The 19,540-nt window shown below is 31.5% G+C and overlaps 2 protein-coding genes across 2 annotated transcripts in view; one reads left to right on the top strand and one right to left on the bottom strand.

Annotated features, from left to right (window-relative positions):
• The window catches only part of LOC129938852 (angiotensin-converting enzyme), a 193,021-nt gene that overhangs the window by 113,908 nt on the left and 59,573 nt on the right, over window positions 1–19,540 (top strand). The window lies entirely within an intron of this gene.
• On the bottom strand, window positions 5,619–9,685 carry LOC129938853 (uncharacterized). The gene is made up of 3 exons (XM_056046658.1): window positions 9,559–9,685; window positions 9,422–9,449; window positions 5,619–7,721 (listed from the first exon to the last, which is right to left on the bottom strand). Exons 2-3 carry the CDS (start codon window positions 9,431–9,433, stop codon window positions 6,516–6,518), a joined length of 1,218 nt encoding a protein of 405 aa, XP_055902633.1. The 5' UTR covers window positions 9,434–9,449; window positions 9,559–9,685; the 3' UTR covers window positions 5,619–6,515.

Below are 19,540 nucleotides of genomic sequence, written 5' to 3'. Positions count from 1 at the left end.
CAGAGGCATCAGTCTCCTTAACATTTCGTATAACATCCTCTCTACCGCATTATGTGAACGTCTAAATCCGTTCGTCAACAACCTGATTGGTCCTTATCAGTGTGGCTTCAGACCAGGAACTCATCATCCCGGTTCTCATTTATGGAGCAGAGGCCTGGGCACTGTCGAAGAAAGATGAGAGAGTCTTAGGATGCTTCGAGAGAAAAATTCTTCGGGTGATATTTGGTCCCGTACGCATAGATGGAGAATGGAGGAGAAGATATAACGACGAACTGTACGGGCTGCACAGCGACACTGACCTAGTTAGCAGAATTAAAGTCCAACGGCTTAGATGGCTAGGTTATGTAGAGCGGATGGACATCAAACCTCCAGCCCGGAAGGTCTTCGAATCCAATCCCGAAGGACGGCGCAGAAGAGCAAGACCGCGACTCAGGTGGCGCACTCAGGTGGGAGAATACCACAACCAACTTGGCGTGTGAAACTGGAGACAGCTAGCTAGGGACCGAGCTGGCTGGAGACGCATGGTGGTTGAGGCCCAGGTCCGGCCGGACTGTAGCGCCAACTAATGTTAGTAAAGGTTCAATGTTTTTTTAAAATAAAAATGTCAAAAATCACCATGATAAAAAATGTTTCTGACGAACCAATTTTTGGAACAAAATGTAGCTGAGAATCTCTGCGAAATGGTTTAAAATTTGAAATATATGACCATTGACCATCCTATTAACTTGTATTTATTTAAATGAAACGTTGAATCGTCACAAGCTGAAACGATATTAAAAAGACTCAGCTATAAGGAGCTAAGAATAGTTTCGAATAGTTTCTTCGGTATAAATGAGACGAACTCCTATTTGAGGAGCCTGTGATTTGCAGCGTTGACTCTGAAATTTTTTAGATTAATCTGAACTACATATTTACCAGGATCTAGTTCTGTTAATTTTTAATTACTGCTATTTTATGTATGTTTTAAACTCACAAACATAATATCTATGCTAATTTGACAATAAAATTCAGATTTATTCAAATCTTATCTCAAGGGAGTAACACCAAAATTATAAATAAGATATTTTTGAGTTAGGAAGATCATGTTTTCTTTTGTTAAGATGGTAGAACAATGTTTATATGAAAATCAATAAGTGGTGTTTAAACAATACTAAATTGATTTTGTAAATGATTTTATTGTGTTCAGATATAAAGACTATAAGGTCAAGCTTGTGCAAGATAAAATAGATAATTCAAAAGACTTTTATATTTATTCAAAAGCTTATGTTAATATTGCAAATTAGTTCATAGATTATAAACCGAAAATGCCTATCTTTCTTGAAAATTTGAATTTCTTTAAAACAAAAAAAATATTCTTGAATAATGAACATAGTATTAAAATTTGAGTAAACCATAAATGTATTGCTTTTGTCAGTCCAAAATTTTAAAAAACGTGCTGTTGATAATTAAACGCATTAACTAATTAATTCTTATTTTTATAACTTTATTTCAAACATTTACTTCGTTAGTAAAAAAAATATATTTGACACAGTAAATTTGAATTTGATTATCTAGAGGTTAAATTAGAATTTATTTGTCAATGTATGTGTCTGTTTAAATATGAGTACAAATAGGCTAAATGTATAAAGACACAAGACTTGATTATCGAAGCAATTTTTATGAAAAATGCGTTCATCCGGCGAATTAAAAAAAAATGAATAGTGACGAAAATTTAAAACGGAATATTCGTAATATTATTTTAAGTTAAATAAGTAAACCATTTCGATTTAAAAATCAGTTAATTTCATAAAAATTGCTTCGAAAAGTTGTATAATTATTAACAAATAATAAGCTATGATTTTGGACAGGGCAATAAATTAACCATTTTGCGCTTAAAATATTAAAAGTTAATAAAATACATATAACATATTTTTATGATATCTGTTTTAATTATAAAGCTTGAAATTTGATATTATGTGTGAAACACTACGTCATTGTTGCCAGCGATCGATTCTTTTGAGGTAATTTTCTGTAAGTTTTTGACACATATTGGGCGGCATCGCCACGATGAGAAATCAGGCGGCCGGGAACTGTCTCTTCCAATAAAGCCATATTCGCCAAATACGAAAATGTTGCCTATTAAGATACCCAGCGAGTGAGAAATGTGCTTCGTGCGTCGGTGCAGAAAAACTTCGCCATACTCCGCCTGTTGTTCAAGTACCCATTCGACGTATCTACGTCGTTGTGAATGGTCAGGTGGCTTCAGTTGTTGAGTGAGCTGGACTATATATGGATGTAGGTTTGATCCAAATGCAAAATACAACATAATGTGCCGTAAGACAGTAATAATCAATGAGAACGACGGGAAATCTCGACACATTTTGTTCTTCGGTAACACTTTCAATTACAGTAGCGATATTTTCAGTGGTACGAGTGAAACGATAATGCACAGACCTAACAATATCTATAAAAAACCAGTCTCTTTGAATTTTTTCACAATCATGCCAATTGCTTAAGTAGTTGGATGATTATGTAAACCATATTCTCCTCTTAAAGAACGATATGTGGCTTTGGCAGGATCAATTAATATTTGTACGTGTTGTGTTAAAGTTTAGCGATGTCAACTGAAAAAAAATATGTTTACCAAATTCGTTTGACAGATGTCGAATTTCAGACCTGTATTTTTGAAACTGCAAAATGGATAACCCCTTATAAAAAATTCGTTAGTTTAGAACAAAAGCGTTCAAGTTTGCATTGAAAAAAGAAAAGGCTTGGTACAGATTCATGAAAACTAATATCCCGAAAACCAAAAATTCCAAAAATCCTTAAAATCCAAGATCGCGAAATTCCAAACCCATAAAAGTTGAAATCAAAAATTAAATTCCAATTTTTTGTCTGTATTAGTGTATTTGCTCATTATAACAGAGTAAGCACTACACATTTCATTTCATCTTTTTACTAAATTTTATCCTAGATGTTTGTGGAAATTAAATTTCGATTTCAATACTAGCCTATTAGCCCAATTTTACAAAGTTATTCTATTTTTATAATCTTAATAGAAATAAATAGCACGACTGAATTGCGAGCTTGCTCCTGTATCCGTTTAGTGTTCTGTTTTAATCCAAAAATAAACAGTGTCGTTTTTGATCATTAAACATTATTAAGACTGCATGTGCAGGAAAAAATTATTCAAATCAGTTCGTTAATTCTTAAGAACTTTCTTCAGCAATACAAAAATATTTTTTTGACCAGCAAATTTGTATGGGAACTGCTGTTATTTTTAGTCTTACAAACTAAACTAAAAAAAATCTGCTTAGGATCTTACCATACAAGTTTGAACTCAAGTGACTCAATAGTTTATACTGTAGGGCTCCGTTTTTTTCGACTTCTCTACCATCGTAATGTCGTGTTTTATTGAAACCGAAATTATTTACGAATGTACTACTTGACATATAGTTCCTGGTAAAAACTGTATACAAATGATTCTAATAATAATTTTAATAAAATTTGTAGTTCACCTACACTAGACCCCACTTTCTTTTTAACTTCCCATAGGAAGTTATTGTAATGGATCCGATTTCTCAAATTGAAAATTTTGACATTTCTCGACGTTTCAAGGTCCCTTGAGTCGAAATAAAAGATTCTTAGAAAGATTTCTGTGCGTGCGTGTGTACGTACGTTCGCGACTTATTTTTCGTCGTCCATAGCTCAAGAACCAGAAGAGATATCGACTTCATATGAATTTTGTTATGCAGACAATAATGCAGAAATATGCAGAAAGGGCTCTGAAGAAAATTGCGTGATACCAAACAAGTATATTTTTTGAAAAAAAAAAAACAATTAACATTTACTTTTATAAATCAAAATAACTGACAAAAAAATTTGTCACCACCAAAATTTTACGAATAAAAATGATTTTATCTCCAAAACAATTTTGTGCAAATAAAAATAACGTTTTTAACATCTGGTAAGATTTTGAGAAAAATCGAATTGACAGTTTTTTTTTATAAAAAATAAAAACGTAAAAAACCATCACTCAAAGTTGGTAAAAAGTGAATTTCTACTTACAAATCTTTTCAAAAAATTGAGATTATGGCTTCCAACTAATTTTTTCTGATAAGAAATATTGTTTTCAACGTTCGGTAAAATTTTGAAAAAAATCGAAGTGACAGTTTTGTTTACAAATAATTAAAAACCTTAACAAAAAAATTTATGAAAGTTGGTAAAAATTGATTTTCGAATTAAATATCATTGCAAAACTTTGAGATATTGGCTTTAAAATACTTTTATTTAAAAAAAAGTATTGTTGTTAACATTCAGTAAAATTTTGAGAAAATCGTATTGTCAGTGGTATAAATTTACTTTCGACTCAAATGGCTTTTCAAAAATAAAGAATATTGTCTTCTTCTGTAGTTTTTTATAAAAATTCAACAGTCCGTTTTTTTTCATACAAAAATAAAATCCACAAGAAATAGTACTCAAATTTGGAAAAAATTGATGTTCGGATCTTGTTATCTCTCAAATTAATTTCATCCAAGTTGTAAAAATTTAAGAAATAGTACTAATATTGGTAAAAATATGGTTTCGACTAAAAATCTGTTTAACAAAACTAGATTTTTAAACTTAACTATTTCTTCATATGAAAAATATTGTTGGTAATTTTAAAAATTTTAAGAATAATTCAACGAACAACTTTTAAACCCAACCCTACAAACTTTTAAGCAAGACAAATCGACACACGGGATGGGAAGTTATCAGTGTGGGTAGCATTCCAGCCTCTTTTTATTGAAAAGGATTCAGTTGATGGTGTTGCCAGGATCTGCGCAGTTAGTTAATAAATAAAACCTAAAGTGAGATGAAGGATAATCGAGTTTTCAATTGAAGGTTTGGATAAATGATATGGAAGACGGATTGTCTCAAAGTAGTGGTCGAAAGAGATTTCGAGGCAATCGTTCAACGCTTTCAATTCTTGAAATGCGTATGCTTTGATTAGTGACGAAACATCGAGAAATGTCAACATTTTCAATTTGAAAAATCGAACCCATTACAATAATTTCCTATGGGAAGTTAAAAATATATATTCTTTAACCATTTAACCAATTCGAGAGCAATGGTGCAAAAATCAGTGTAAGGCTTTAGTGATATCGGTTTGAACTCTGTTGCCTGGTAAAGGGAAAGTTAAACTCTTTGAAAATCTGTCATATTTTGTCAGGCTTTCATTTTTCTAGCGATTTTGTTGGAAACTGTTTTAATTTTTTGTGAAAATATATCCACTTTTTAAGTCCTTTTACTTTTTTGACTTCAATTAAAAGAGCTGATGCAAGAACAGTAATACAAAAACTGGTATCTGCTACTTCCCAATCGTAAAACAATAGAAATGTTCTTTGGTCTTATAAGGTTCCTGATACATTCAAAGAATTAATCTTCATAACGTCCTTTCCTTCCTCCTTTCATAAATGCTAAAGAGAAAAATCAACAACAAAAAGTTTTTTTTTATATTTTTTTATTTATTTTTCATTTTCTCTTAATTTAAAAAATTAAATTACATAATAATTCATAAAAACATACACAAAAGTAACCTCAACATAAAATTTGTTGGTATAGTGCTATATATAAATTTTGTATCGTTTTATTTCTTAAAAAAAAACCTTCATCGAAGACAGAGAGTATAAAATAGTAATTTAGTATTCCATCCTTCTATTTTCGTCCTGCATAACCCCAAATTAAAATATCGATTATATAAATGTTTGTATATATAAAAAAAAATAATTTATGTTAATTAATTTTTGCGAACATTTTTCCTGCGCAGCTCAATCAAGTTCCTGATGCTTTGATATAATTTATGCTCAACAACATCTATGACCTTAAAGACTGTTTTATAGTGAATCTCTCCAACATCATCCCGCATTGATTAATATTATCACAATGAGATTCCAGTCCTCAAAGCCCATAAATGCTCTGCGTTAGCTCATCACTAAACTTGACCGAGAACCGGAAAATGTGTCACAGTGGGTTATTTTGTTTGATTTAATTTAGGATTATGCTGTGCAATTTTGTTTTTAGAAAATGAAGGTAAATTTAAAAAAACTTAACGAAAAAAATTACAAAAACCAAGGTGGCGTGTTACAATTACAAAAAAAACCTAAATTTCAAATCAATAACAATTCTAATGCTATCGGACTTTAGGCGTGAAGCAGAACTTCAAAACTTGGATGTTTGTTTTCAACTTTACAAGCTTTCAAACAAGAACAAGTAACATTTTAAAATCTTAGATGTTTTTTGTTGAAAATTAATTTACAATAGAATCTTACATACTATGGCCAGGGAGGGATTTTGTCTTTGCTTTTTATATAGATTTACCATTAATCATCGCGTGGAAATGAAAAAAAGGTGTTCGTCGTTGTTGTTGTTGTTGTTTTTCCCTAAAAAACGATTAAATAAAGTATTAATTTGTTTAGCGTTGGTCAAAGCCTTTGTGTATTTATCGAGGGGTTCTTGGGCAGGTATTGTGTGGTGGTTTGGTTGGTATAATTGATCTACTTCTTGTGTCCGTGTCCATACGAGATTCCGTGTCCGCTGCTTAGAGCGTATCCGTGCCCGCTGCTGAGACCGATTCCATGACCGCTGGAGATACCGATGCCATGTCCGCTACTAAGACCGATTCCGTGACCGCTTCCATAGATGAGACCACCATGTCCTCCTCCGGAAATGATTTGGCCACCGTGTCCGTAGGAGACACCGACTGGAACTCCAACTGGAACTGGAACTGGCCTGTCAACAGCAACTGGAACTTGCCTCTCTACAGTGACTGGGTATGGACGATCGACTGGAACCTTGACTGGGTAGGCAACTGGGCGGTCAACTGCGACTGGGTATGGGCGTTCAACAGCATAGGGCTGTGGAACTGGTACTTTGACTGGGTAAGGCACTGGACGGTCTACGTTAACTGGGTAAGGACGGTCAACTGGGACTGGGACGTTTACGTTCACTTGTTTCTCAACCACAACTGGGTATGGCTTTTCGACGGTGACTGGGTAGGGTTGTGGTACATGGACGGGGTATGGACGGTCGACGGCAACCTTGACTGGGTATGGAACTCGCTTCTCTACTGGGTATGGTTGTGGCACTGGAACAGCAACCTTAACTGGGTATGGTACTGGCCTGTCGACGGTGTAGGGTTGTGGTACTGGCACCTTAACTGGGTATGGGACGTGCTTGATAACCTCGTAGGGTTGGGGAACTCCTACTTTGACGGGGTATGGGCGATCGACTGGAACATGGACGGCATATGGAACCTTCTTTTCAACTGGGTAGGGTTGTGGCACATGAACTGGCACTTTTACAATTTCCTTAACTGCGTATGGAACGTGCTTGATGACTTCGTAGGGTTGTGGAACACCAACCTTAACTGGGTATGGCACTGGCCTTTCAACTGTCACTGGGTATGGTCGGTCAACAGCTACTGGCACTGGGACACCCTTAACCAGGGTAACTGTGCGAGTAACATCAGCGGATTGTCCCAAAAGGATTCCACCGCCAGTTCCTCCAATGAGGCCTCCGTGTCCGTATCCGCTTCCAATCAATCCATGACCACCACCAAGGTATCCGGTATCAAGACCAGCGTGACCATAGCCATAGCCCAGGTTAAGAAGACCTCGTTTGTCGAGTTTCTTCTCTAGGGGAATGCCCTTCTTGGCATTGCCGGCGTAAGCTGACGCCACTAAGAGGGCGACTAAACAAACCTGTAAATTAATTAATTAGACATATTAATCGAAAGTTTGATGCAAAACAAGTATACATGTAAGCAAAATGAAATGAGTCAATTGTAATGATGTGGATAAAACGGAATTGATGAACTGTGTGCAATTGAATTATTGTCTTGCAGCGAAAGTGATCACGTTTTTACATGGGGACCTATATATGGCTGGCAATGGTGCGTTGAAAGTGAAATTCTGAAGGTAATGACAAAAGTCAGCGCGTCGTCATAGTCGTCGCGATATATGGATATGAAATATCCGTGGAATAAGCTGTGTAGCTACTATATGAATTTTATTTTAAATTTTCCGATCACGTCGGGTTGCGAAATAATATATGAAATGTGAGGTTTTATTATATTTTATTTTTGTCTTTGACGCAGTTGGGCGATGTTTTTGTTTTTCTTTGCGAAATGTTTTGATTTGTATTGTTTTTGGAAATTATTTTAGTTATCAAAAGTTTTTGTCTGACTTTCGTTTTGGAATACAAATAATTAATCTAGCATTTAATTTATTTGAAAAGCAAACTTTTTACTGAAAATAGTAATGAGTGTATGGAAGAAAAATTGTAGCTTCCTGTTTAACTAACCGATAGTTTTGCTTTTAATTTTGTTGATAAAAATAAGCACTCAAATGTTAAAACTTTATGTGTAAAGTTAAGACGAATTAAAAATATTTTATTATATTTAATGATTGAAAAAAATACATTGATCAAAATTCGGATAAAATTTGTAATCTGTATTATTCGCACCCGATCATATTTCCTAGTATCGGATAAGCGAAATATTAATGCATTCTTGTATAAACAGTTTCCATATAAGCGAAATGCTATATTTTAGCTCCGTTTTATAAGTCCGAGTTTCCAAAAGGATTACTTTAATAAGTAAAAAAGAGTGGTTTAGGCTTGAAGCAGCATTGAAGAATTAAAACAACTTTAAGGGTTGTTAAAGTTCAACAATACTTTTGGAACATTTTTAATGAAAGTAAATTACCTTTGTTTTATATGTAAACAGATTTGTGAATATGTATTTTGAAATTAAGTCTAATTATACTTTATGGTTTTCGTGTTTTTAATAACAATGGATAAAAGTAAAAGATCGGTTCGGATATTATCAAGAGAAAAGAAAATCCAACTGTTGCGTTATTTGTATAATAAAATGAATTCTAGAATTCTGAAGAAAATTTCAACCAAACTCATTTTTAATTGGAAGAATTGTATTATTGTGCGTTATTCATCAATGTTATCCATTAGAAAAAAAAGAATATTAATTGGATACATTTTGTAAATGGTGATCCCATACAAAAACCAAGTTAACATCAACTTAAAAAATAGTTTGCGATAGTTTTGGGCCAATGACCTTCTCATTATGCACAAGATAAGAAGATTTCGTAAATTATCCAATGAAGATATTTTTTGCAAGTTGAATCCATTTTCAACGTGATCTTCGAAAAAAACCCGGATAAGTTGTATCAAGTCACTTTTTCGATTTGTATCGAGCATTTGTTCTAAAATAAGCTTTTATCCAATTTATCCATAATGATAAGGTTTTAATAATCCATTCCAAGAATACACTTTCAAAACATCCAATATTTTCTTTAACTTTACGAAATCACTTTTCGCTAATGCTATGAATTAATGTTCTTGTTTGTTTTTGCTTAAATCTTATCACTTTTATCCGAATACTCACAAATACTTTCATATTTATTTAAGTTCTCCTGATGGTTTTTTAAGGAAAATTATTTATGAAACGAGAAAAAAAGAATTGAAAATAATTAATATCAAGAAACACAAAATTTTTAAAAAATTCTTAATTTTGAAGCACACCTTTTTTTAATTTCCCGAATTAAGGATAAGAACCGTTTTGATTCCAAACCTTTGACTGGATGCTGAGTGTGGTCAGTTCTTTGCTTTTATACTATTTTATCTGTGAGCAATACAAAATACTTGACTTAAATTTTTCCTACTTAAACTCAGCTTTAGTCGCAGTGATATAGTTGCTTTGGTATAGTATGCTTGTATTGATTAGCTCCTATAGGCCCGAATTAACGTTCCAAATACACACACACACATTTATACACCCACTTGTAAGTATCTGTAGATATTCACTGTGCTTGCGAGAAGCTTTATAGTATAAAAACAATAATAATCCGTCTTCTATGTTCAACCGCAAACAACTGTTTTAGAAGCTTGCTTCTATGAAATGCCACTGTTTTATCACTCTGTTTAACCGGTAACTTCTTGTTGCTCGAATACCACCGTCGTCGAAGTCCCCCTAATGACGACAAATGCTCCAAGACAACAACGACAACACAAAACAACAATTACTTAACAATATAAACAGAGTCACACAAGAGTCAATGGAACTGAAAACGAATCTAGAGCTCCCTCCTTCAATCATAATATGATCGGTGGGTGAAGGGTGGCGGTGGTGTGGCTCGCTGAGTGGTAGACGGAGTTGGAGAGGAGACGCGTTTCGCGTAAGAGAGTGAGAGTAAAACACTCAAATGGAGATCAGACAGACAAGCTTCTCAAGTATTGGCGCAAAAAGTATCTATGCTGTAATACTCTCAATCAGGCTTAGCAGCAGTGCAGCGTTTGCGGCTATACAAACTCAAGAAAGACGAAGACAGGCAAAAGTGGTAAGTGAACTTAGCCATCGATGGTAACGATGGTGGTTGGCTCTTGGCTGCTTGATAAAAAGCTTTAGTTTTACTTTCGTTTGAATGTGGTCGGCTTCTGCTATAGTTGCAGATTGTTTGAGTATTGAGGCTCAAGAACGCAAGCGAAGCCACAAACAAGCTGCTTTTGGGAAGTCTTATTTGTTGTATGTTTTTCTTATCCCAAGTTTCCTGGCCATTTTTTGTGGAAAGATATGATTGCCGGTTAAGCAGTTTTCTGTCATCTATCGGGTGTTAGAGCAACTTTCATTGTATGGGCGAGCAATGCAGTTCGCATAGCATCAGCCGACTAGAAATGGGGGATTCAAAGTTTTTTTTATTATTCAATCAGTTCCATCAAACTGGTCGTAATAAAAGAGTTGTTCTTTCCTTAAAGGATTTTTTTAATTTGTATTTAATCTCAGAGTTATTGGCCCTCAAAAAATTATTAAAATTTAAAATTGTCAATAAGTACAATTTAGGGAAGAAAAATGTGCTTTAATTGTTTTTGGGTTTTTCCGTATCTTTTTTTGTTTATGGTGTCATTGTGTTTAATTGTTTTTGTTTAAAAACCAACCGACTGATGGTATGTGTGAGAAAAATATAAAAACTAATATTTGTTTTCATAGAAGAAGTGTTTGTGCATAAAGATTGTTTGGGTTCCCATATTTTCCATAGTAAAAAAAACATTTAATATAAATATATGTATGTAAATGTAGAACCCATGGCGTGATGGTAGTAGGACTGCCATGCTAGAGGTCTTGAGTTTAATCTTCACATTACTTATGTACGTTAAAGATAAACAATCAAGGAATTTAAGCCTTGCTTACAGTTTGTTGTGACAATTAATATTCAAACAAAAGAGCTGTGCATCGAACTTTACGTAATATAATTTATGGAGAGAAGAAGATTTGTGTGTGTATACTTTTATGTATGCATGTATTTAAACGTTTAGGCGTCGTTGCTTTCAGTGATAGCTTTGTATTAACACTTTGTATTGAATACAGCTGATTAATTGTTTGTTTTCTTTATTTTAAGCTCGATCCACATTTTTCCCTCTAGAGAATGTGATTCTGCTTATCAAAAATTGTTGGTTAAATGTATTTTAATGATTCCACAGTTTCTTAAAAAATGTTTTGACGTATTTAGGAATTGGGGAAACAACTTTGCGATTCTGCAAAAATGTTGCAAGTATTAATTATACACTCAAAGTCATTTTTTGTTCGTACCAATAGTAGTGTCAATATTCCGAATAACCACGAAATCTCCTTCTATAAATTCAATCCAAATTTCTAATCTGTGAACTTTACATATTCTTTGAAGCATTCATTCGGATACTATCAAGACTTCGATCACTTGATTTAAACTTATTATTTAAACTTATGGATACAAAATTAATAACTAATTGTAACCCGCCAATTCGCTGGTCGTTAATACAAAATGTCAATGGGCTTAAAGCTTTGCAGTTCATATCAATATCATTTTTAACACTAATTAATTAATATTTAAAATGCATGCAAAACAAGACATGTCAAAAAAATTGCAGGAAATATTATTAAACAATTATATTATGAAACAAATACAAATACATATATTATAAGGAAAATTGCATGTCATCGTACACCAATGAAATTGCTTACAAATATATCTTGTGGATTCGGAACAAAGCAAAAACTATTTTCACACAAAGGCAACAACTGTTGCAAGAAACTGTCGTAATATAAACATAAACGTCATCTAACATGAAGATACCTTAAACAATGAAAATCTATTTATTAATAAATGTTCTACCTTGATAGTTGATTGAAATAATTTAATAAATAAATTACATTTATTTTCATATTCTAGTTATGATTTCTGGAATTTCAGTATCAAGCATTTTTTTAATAAATTAAACGATAAATAATAATTAATTAAACATTGAAATCAGTTTTCTTTGTTCATTTGTACAACAAATTAATATAAAATAGTTTGTATCTACGTAAATACAATATCAATAGTATATAACTACATACATATTTATATATGTCTGTGTATTTTTGAAAGAAATTAAGGCGTATATTTAGATTCACTCTAAAAACATTCTACCCGGAAAATTAGTAATTTAACTTTACACCTGTGATACTCTTCAAACAAAAATTTAATTTCGAAAGACATCTGTTGTTGTGAACATTCATTTTGTCAGTAATTTTCAGGCGAACAATAAATGTTTCAGTGAAATAAAATGGTAATTTTTAAAAATAAAAGCACATTATGTATAACGGTTATTATAATATTTTAATTAAATCTGAATGCTTTTATATGTTTCTAAATTAGGAAGACATTTCGTATTTGTATGTAACTTCTTCACAATATTTTTGTATAAGCTTCTCTGACGGACCAATTATCTAGGGTTTGTTTTTAAAAATATTACCTGCAGAGTGTACGTTGCCTGGTTCGATACACATATGGTGTTTCAGCACAAGTCCAGAGACAAGTACCAAAATCTTACCACGCTGAAAAAATAGAAATAAAAATGACCGACACAAGACAACTTTTTTAAAGTGGAAAAAAGCGTTCGCTCAAAAACCACTGTGACCTTTTTATTCTTTCCCTTTTCACATTCAGTCAAAGACTAAAAAGGTCACAGTGGTTTTTGAGCGAACGCTTTTTTCCACTTTAAAAAAGTTGTCTTGTGTCGGTCATTACTTGTCTCTGGACTTGTGCTGAAACATATGGGTTAGTTTTTTTTTTTAAATTGACAGTTTAGAAAATACCCACTTGGCAAACGTACTGCCTTATGAAAGTGTAATTTTTTTAACGAATAATTATAAATGAGAATAAATATGTTTATCTTCTAAAAAGAGTTTTAACAGACCCATTATGCCAAAATTGTTCAAGATTTGATATTTTGAAGTATATGTTCAAAACTTTGTTCATGAATTTTCAATTCTAAACGTTTATATTATTCAATGACTTTTTCAGATTGAGTAAAGAGGTGTTGATACTCTTATAGTACACCGATATAATTAAAGTCTTCACTGAGTTTAATTACTTGAGAATCTATCAACCTCAAAACAGATAACTTGATCTTGTTCTTGGTATAAATTTCTGCAAAATAATTGGTAATAAATAAGTATATTCTTTTTGATGGATTGTATATCCGACATTAAAATATTTTCATTTTTAATAAAAGTTTCCGCCTCATTTCCAAAACAAATATTGCTAGTATTTTGTATACTATTTAAATCTATAAAATGAATATCTTTAGTTTTTGAATGTAGCAAAAATTTGTTCCTTAAGAAATTCTTAAAAGTCATCATTGAAATCGTAGCATGGATAATTTGAGAATATTGACTATGAAAATGTTTATTCAAATTATTAATTGTGGACAAAACCATCTTTAAAAATTTACTTAAGCAGTAACGCAAGTGGAAATCGGTGTATTTTATTTTAACATTAAATAACTCCGCTTTTCTTACAGAGAAACACAATTCGGAGACCTCATTAAGTGTCATTTTAGTTATAAATCGAATCACACAAAAAAAAAACTCGTTGAAATCGAACAGCTTCACAGTGAAAACGATCGTTCATTAGTGTAAATTTTAATAATGAGTTATTAATTTTATCGTATTAAAAGAAGGGCTGAAAGGCTGACATTTACGAAAACGGATCGCTTAACTATAGCACAAGGCCAACAAATTGTTAAAACCTACTACTAAAATGGTGATTTTGCCAAGTGAATAAAGAGAAGATTATGGTTTAAATAATCCTCAAGTATTTGAAGAGAGGTGTGTACTAACTTTTAGTAATGTTTTTTTTTTTAAGTTTTTATTTTTATACAAAATTTAAAATTTTTATTAAAATTTTATATTATATCAAAAACGATATTTATAGTTGCATAAAATTGTTTTTTGTTTGTAAAATATTCGAGGTGATAAACATTTTTGTAAAGTTTTTTTGCTTTATATAAAGAACCGTTACTTGTATTTATTTTCAATATATTGGAATGGTGTCACGTTACAATATATAACTTAAAACTTAATTCAATTTTCTAGCATTATTGGTTTGTGCAATATTTTGGGTTTACCAAAATTTTCACCTTTTTTTAAACTGCTATGGTAAAAAAACTATTGACGACGAAAAATACTCCGCGAACGGACGTACGTACACACACACGCACAAATATATCTCTAAAACAAATTTATTTTGACGCCGAGAAATGTCAACATTTTCAATTCGACAAATCAAACCGATTACAAATACTTACCATGGAAAGTTAAAAAGTCAATGTTTTTTATGATTGGACCTTACTTCTTTTAAAACGATGATGTAACGACTCTACCGTCAATTCAGAGCGTTATGGTCATATGATAACTGACTTTTGTTTCTGCTGTTGAAGAATACGACTAGGCAAACATATGATTTCATACAAGACGGTGCCACATTCCACCCAGCTCGTGCGAATATGACTTTATTGTGATAAGTGGAAATATAGTACAGCCGACGGGAAACTATATCACTACAATTACACAAATTGGTCAATAAATTAACTCAATCAACGAATATGGCTTAATTGCAAGAGACATTTCCTAGCCACGTAATTACCATCGTGGTGACATTAACTAGCCACTAAGATAATGCGATTTGACACCGCTGGTCTTTTTGTGTGGGGCTACGTGAAAGACCGTGTTTATGCAGATAAATCAATAACTCTTGATCACTTTAAAATAAATAATTCGTGAAGTTATGGCAATATGTGTCAAAAAGTGGTCGAACACTACCTTAAAATAATCGATGCTTGCAACAATTCTCGTAGTCATTTAAATGATGTTGTGTTCCCGCATAAAGCCAGCGGTAAAAATGTATAATAAAACGAAATATTAAAGAAGTTATTGTAATCGGTCTTATTTGTCAAATTAAAAGTTTTGACATTTCTCGAAGTTTCAAGGTCCCTAGAGTCGAAATAAAAGATTTTTAGAGAGACTTCTGTGCTTGCGTGAGTACGTACGTTCGCATGTTTTAAATCTGCTTAAAAATGGACTTTTTATTCAAATATCTTTTTAAAAATTTTAAATTATTACTTCAAACTAATTTTTTCTCTTAAACGATACTGTTTTCAACATTCGATAAAAATAAACAAAATCGAATTGATAGTTTTTTACAAAAAAATAAAAACATAAACAAAACATTACTAAAAGTTGGTAAAAATTGATTTTGGACTTAAATATCATTTCGAAAATTTGAGATATTTGCGTCATATTATTTTATCTGGAAATTGAATTTACGGGTTTCTTACAAAAAAATTAAAACCTAAAAACACAATACTGAATTTTGGTAGAAATTTACTTTTGACTCAAATAGCTCTTCCAAAAATTAAAAATTTTGGCTTCAAACTAATTTATCTCACAGAAAATATTGTTTTCGACATTCAGTAATTTTTTTTTATAAAAATCCAACATTCCTTACGCAAAATTTGGTAAAAATTAATGTTCAGTTTTCGATATCTCGAATAGAAGATATTGACTTTAAATTATAATTTCATTCATCCAAATTTGTTTATATAAAAATAAAAACTTTTAAGAAATGCTTTTAATATTTTGGCTTTCAACTAAAAATCTCGTTAACACAAATAGATTTTGAAATCAAACTATTTTATTACATGCAAAATATTGTTTTTATTTTCTTAAGAATAATTCAACTGACAACTTTTTTACCAAAACACGAAAACCTACAAACTTTTAAGAAGGACAAATCAACAGACGGGATAGGAAGTTATCAGTGTGGGTCGCATCCCAGCCTCTTTTTTACGTTTACTTTTGAAACCGCAAAATGGATAACTCTTCTAGATTTCAATAATGCTATGTGGTCGCTATATACATATGTATGTTGTATTTATGAGCATATTGAAGATATTGATCAAATCATTGATTAAATTAAATTTTGCGTTTATTGACTTTACTTGTGGACTGCAACATAAAGAATTTAATGCAGTATAGTGATCCAGAAATCGAGAAAAGACGATAGAATTTTTTTCAATGTCAATTGATTGGTAATTACAAAATATTCGGTTAGCCTTAACTCAGAAATTTCTAAAAGATACTTATCCATTAAAAAATCAGTGAAACCACACATTCGGATGGACTTTGTTGAATTTTGTATGATTTATAAGAAATACAAATCCAAATATGAGATGTAAGATTCTCTTGCGGAAAGAATTAAAAATGTAATAAAGAACAGCATAATGTCATTCTTCTTCAACAAACATAAGTTACTCAGTATTTATGGGCTTGAAGCAAATCTCAATTACTTTTGATATATCCTACCATATGAGAACACTATTTTTGGTGTCAAATTATTCAATTTGTTTTCTAATCTTCATTAAAAATTGAATAGATTCCTCCAAGACTTTTTTTATAAAAATAAATTTGATTATATGGTTAAAAAAAAAACTCTTAAAAACTAAAAAAACAAATAAAACCCACACGTTTTGAATAATTTAGACCAAACTGAAATTTTCTGAATAAATTTAACAATATTTATACGTTCATGCTCGTATATTGTAAAGGAACATTAGTTTTTTCCCAAAACCTTGAAAATGTTCAATTTAAAACAGAGCAAGGTTATCGAAATGACAAAAATCTCACACATATATGCAAATAACATTTCATCAATTGTCTTGTATGCCTATAAATAGGTTATAAAAGTAAAAATGTCTAACAATTAAAGAAGAATAACAATAGCGTTGATACAAATTTAAATATTTATTCAAATTTTGGGTTAAAAGTAAAAAATGTCCAACTAATGTATGTAAATGTAGGTTTAATAATTTAAATCCATTAACTGCGAGGAAGCAGTTTGTGGTCAAGATAATTTGTGTTAATTTTGTTTGAAATAAAAAATCCAGTTTTGGAGAATAATTGTAATTCCCTTTTTGAGCTTTCACTTTAGATGAATATAACTTCTAAAAATTTCATCCATGCATTTAAATTTTGGTCCATGTTCAAGGACATACATTTTTTTCCAAGAAAATACGGAAGCAACATAAAATTCAGTCAAACTGAATTAGTTTTACGAACATTGTTTAATTATGTGTTTAATATCCTTAATTTATAATCAATAATCATAAATAAAACTTCGTATTCATTAATTTATAAAAACAAACTTCAAACCAATACTTAATAGTAATATTAATATTTCATATCAATGGTCTCATAAAATTGCAGATTTGTCCAACGCTAACGACTTTGAGGTCAATAACAATAAAATTGATTTTATATTCAACGAACTACATCGACCATTTATAAAAAATATAATATTTCCATAATTATTATTAAACTATTTTATAGAGATAGGAACCTTTACCAATGAATGTTTGTAAAAAATGAAGATAAAAACAACTTAATATCTAATAACTTGAATCATTATTGATCAAATATGACCAGGCCATGTTAATACTGTAATAACAGATGTCTGTTTTTTTTGTATCGAAAACAACAACAACAAATAAAAAAGAAAATTGTGGCCAACTCAGTAAAACCGCAATGGCTAATAAAATCTGTTCACCTGATTATAGTATCTTTTATTTGTAACTGACGGCTGATGAAGTGTTTATATGCTAATAGTTGTCAGGTAGGTACGTACATGTTTATCTATTTTAAGAGAGGAAAAAAATAATTGAGGGATTTCTTTCATGACGGAATTTTAGTAAAATTTTTGTTGACTTGATTTGGATTGTTAAACTTGTTTGACATTTGGCCATACTTTGATGAGTTTATAGAAGAAATTTCGAAAAAAATGCAACAAGTGTTATAATAATAATATCAAGGGCAGATATTAATTTTAACTTTGGCCTTAGATTCGATTTCTAATTTTAGAAATAAAATAATTTTCTTAAGGTACCCTTGGTACGCCTGCATAAATAACAATATTGAGTATAAAATTATAATTGTTTACATTTTTGTTTTTAAGTAAAGTAAATCAAGTCTTTAAAAACTTTGTACACCGCCTCGGTTTTTTTGCGTCTTAAAAATAGCAGTCAGATCAGAAAGGGAGAAAAACCTCTTGCTTCGCCTCTTGAGAACTACACGTCTATCGGCATATTCGGCGACTTAGAGCATGTAATCATTCCATAGGAGGTGTATGGATATACACATACCGAATATTTGTAGGTTGTCAATTTCCTTGATCTAAGTGCTAATTATACATAGTGACAATTAAAGTAAACTTTGCTTTAATGAAAGAAGCAGCATTGAGATTTCTACAAAATAAATTCTACTTGATTATCAATGCTCCATTTAATTATAATATGTATATTTTTTGAAATCTTCATTTCTCTCAGCTTTTAAAGTCTCTTCTTTCTTTATATTCAGCCCATCGAATTTCCCTATTGAAAGCTTATTTTAAGATCAGGAATCTCAACCTCGGGCACCAAAAGGCTTGAATGTGCCCGCTTTGGTATTGTTTCCAAATTAATGCTAACGTCATCCAAGCATTTTTATTTGCCTTCTGGATGTCCTAGCAGAAGCTCAAAATGTTAAGAACGCCGGGATTTTTTGGTGAATGGGTTTGCCACCACTGGCAGATTTTTTTAATTGTCTTATAATACGAGTTTTATCTATTTATAATTGCAAAGATTTTTTGGCATTCGTTATCTTCCTGATTTTAAGAAAAACGTTGAATGATGAAAACTCGTTAGGCCGATGCGTTGGAGCAGGTGAGATTCGTTTATTTTTCTCTGCTTGTCTTTCGACCAGAAGCTAATGATTCTTTAAAAAACCTACAACTTTTGACTATAAGGTTTATTTGCGAAGTTAAACAATAACGAACTGAATGTCAAAATTGTGTATGGTAAATATATGGTAGGATAAAATTCTGTATGTAAAAATTCTGGCTATTCAAAATTCCGTTATTCAAAGTGCTGTAAACACTCTGTAAAAAAGTGCACGGTTTTAGACGACAGCATTTCAAAGTCAGAATTTTCCTTGAGAATTTTTGAGAATAATGTATCATAACTTTTTTACTTGCGACATATAGGAACTATAGGCAAGTTTTGCATTCGTGCAAAATTTAGAACTCGAGATTTTAATCAAACATGATATTACGATGGTAGAGAAGCCGAAAAAAGTGAGTCCCGCGATTCCGTCCGGTCGATTTTGTCTGTCTGTCCA

This window comes from Eupeodes corollae, chromosome 1 (genome assembly GCF_945859685.1).
Source record: "Eupeodes corollae chromosome 1, idEupCoro1.1, whole genome shotgun sequence".
Taxonomy (NCBI): domain Eukaryota; kingdom Metazoa; phylum Arthropoda; class Insecta; order Diptera; family Syrphidae; genus Eupeodes; species Eupeodes corollae.
This window is presented reverse-complemented; position numbering and strand designations above follow the sequence as displayed.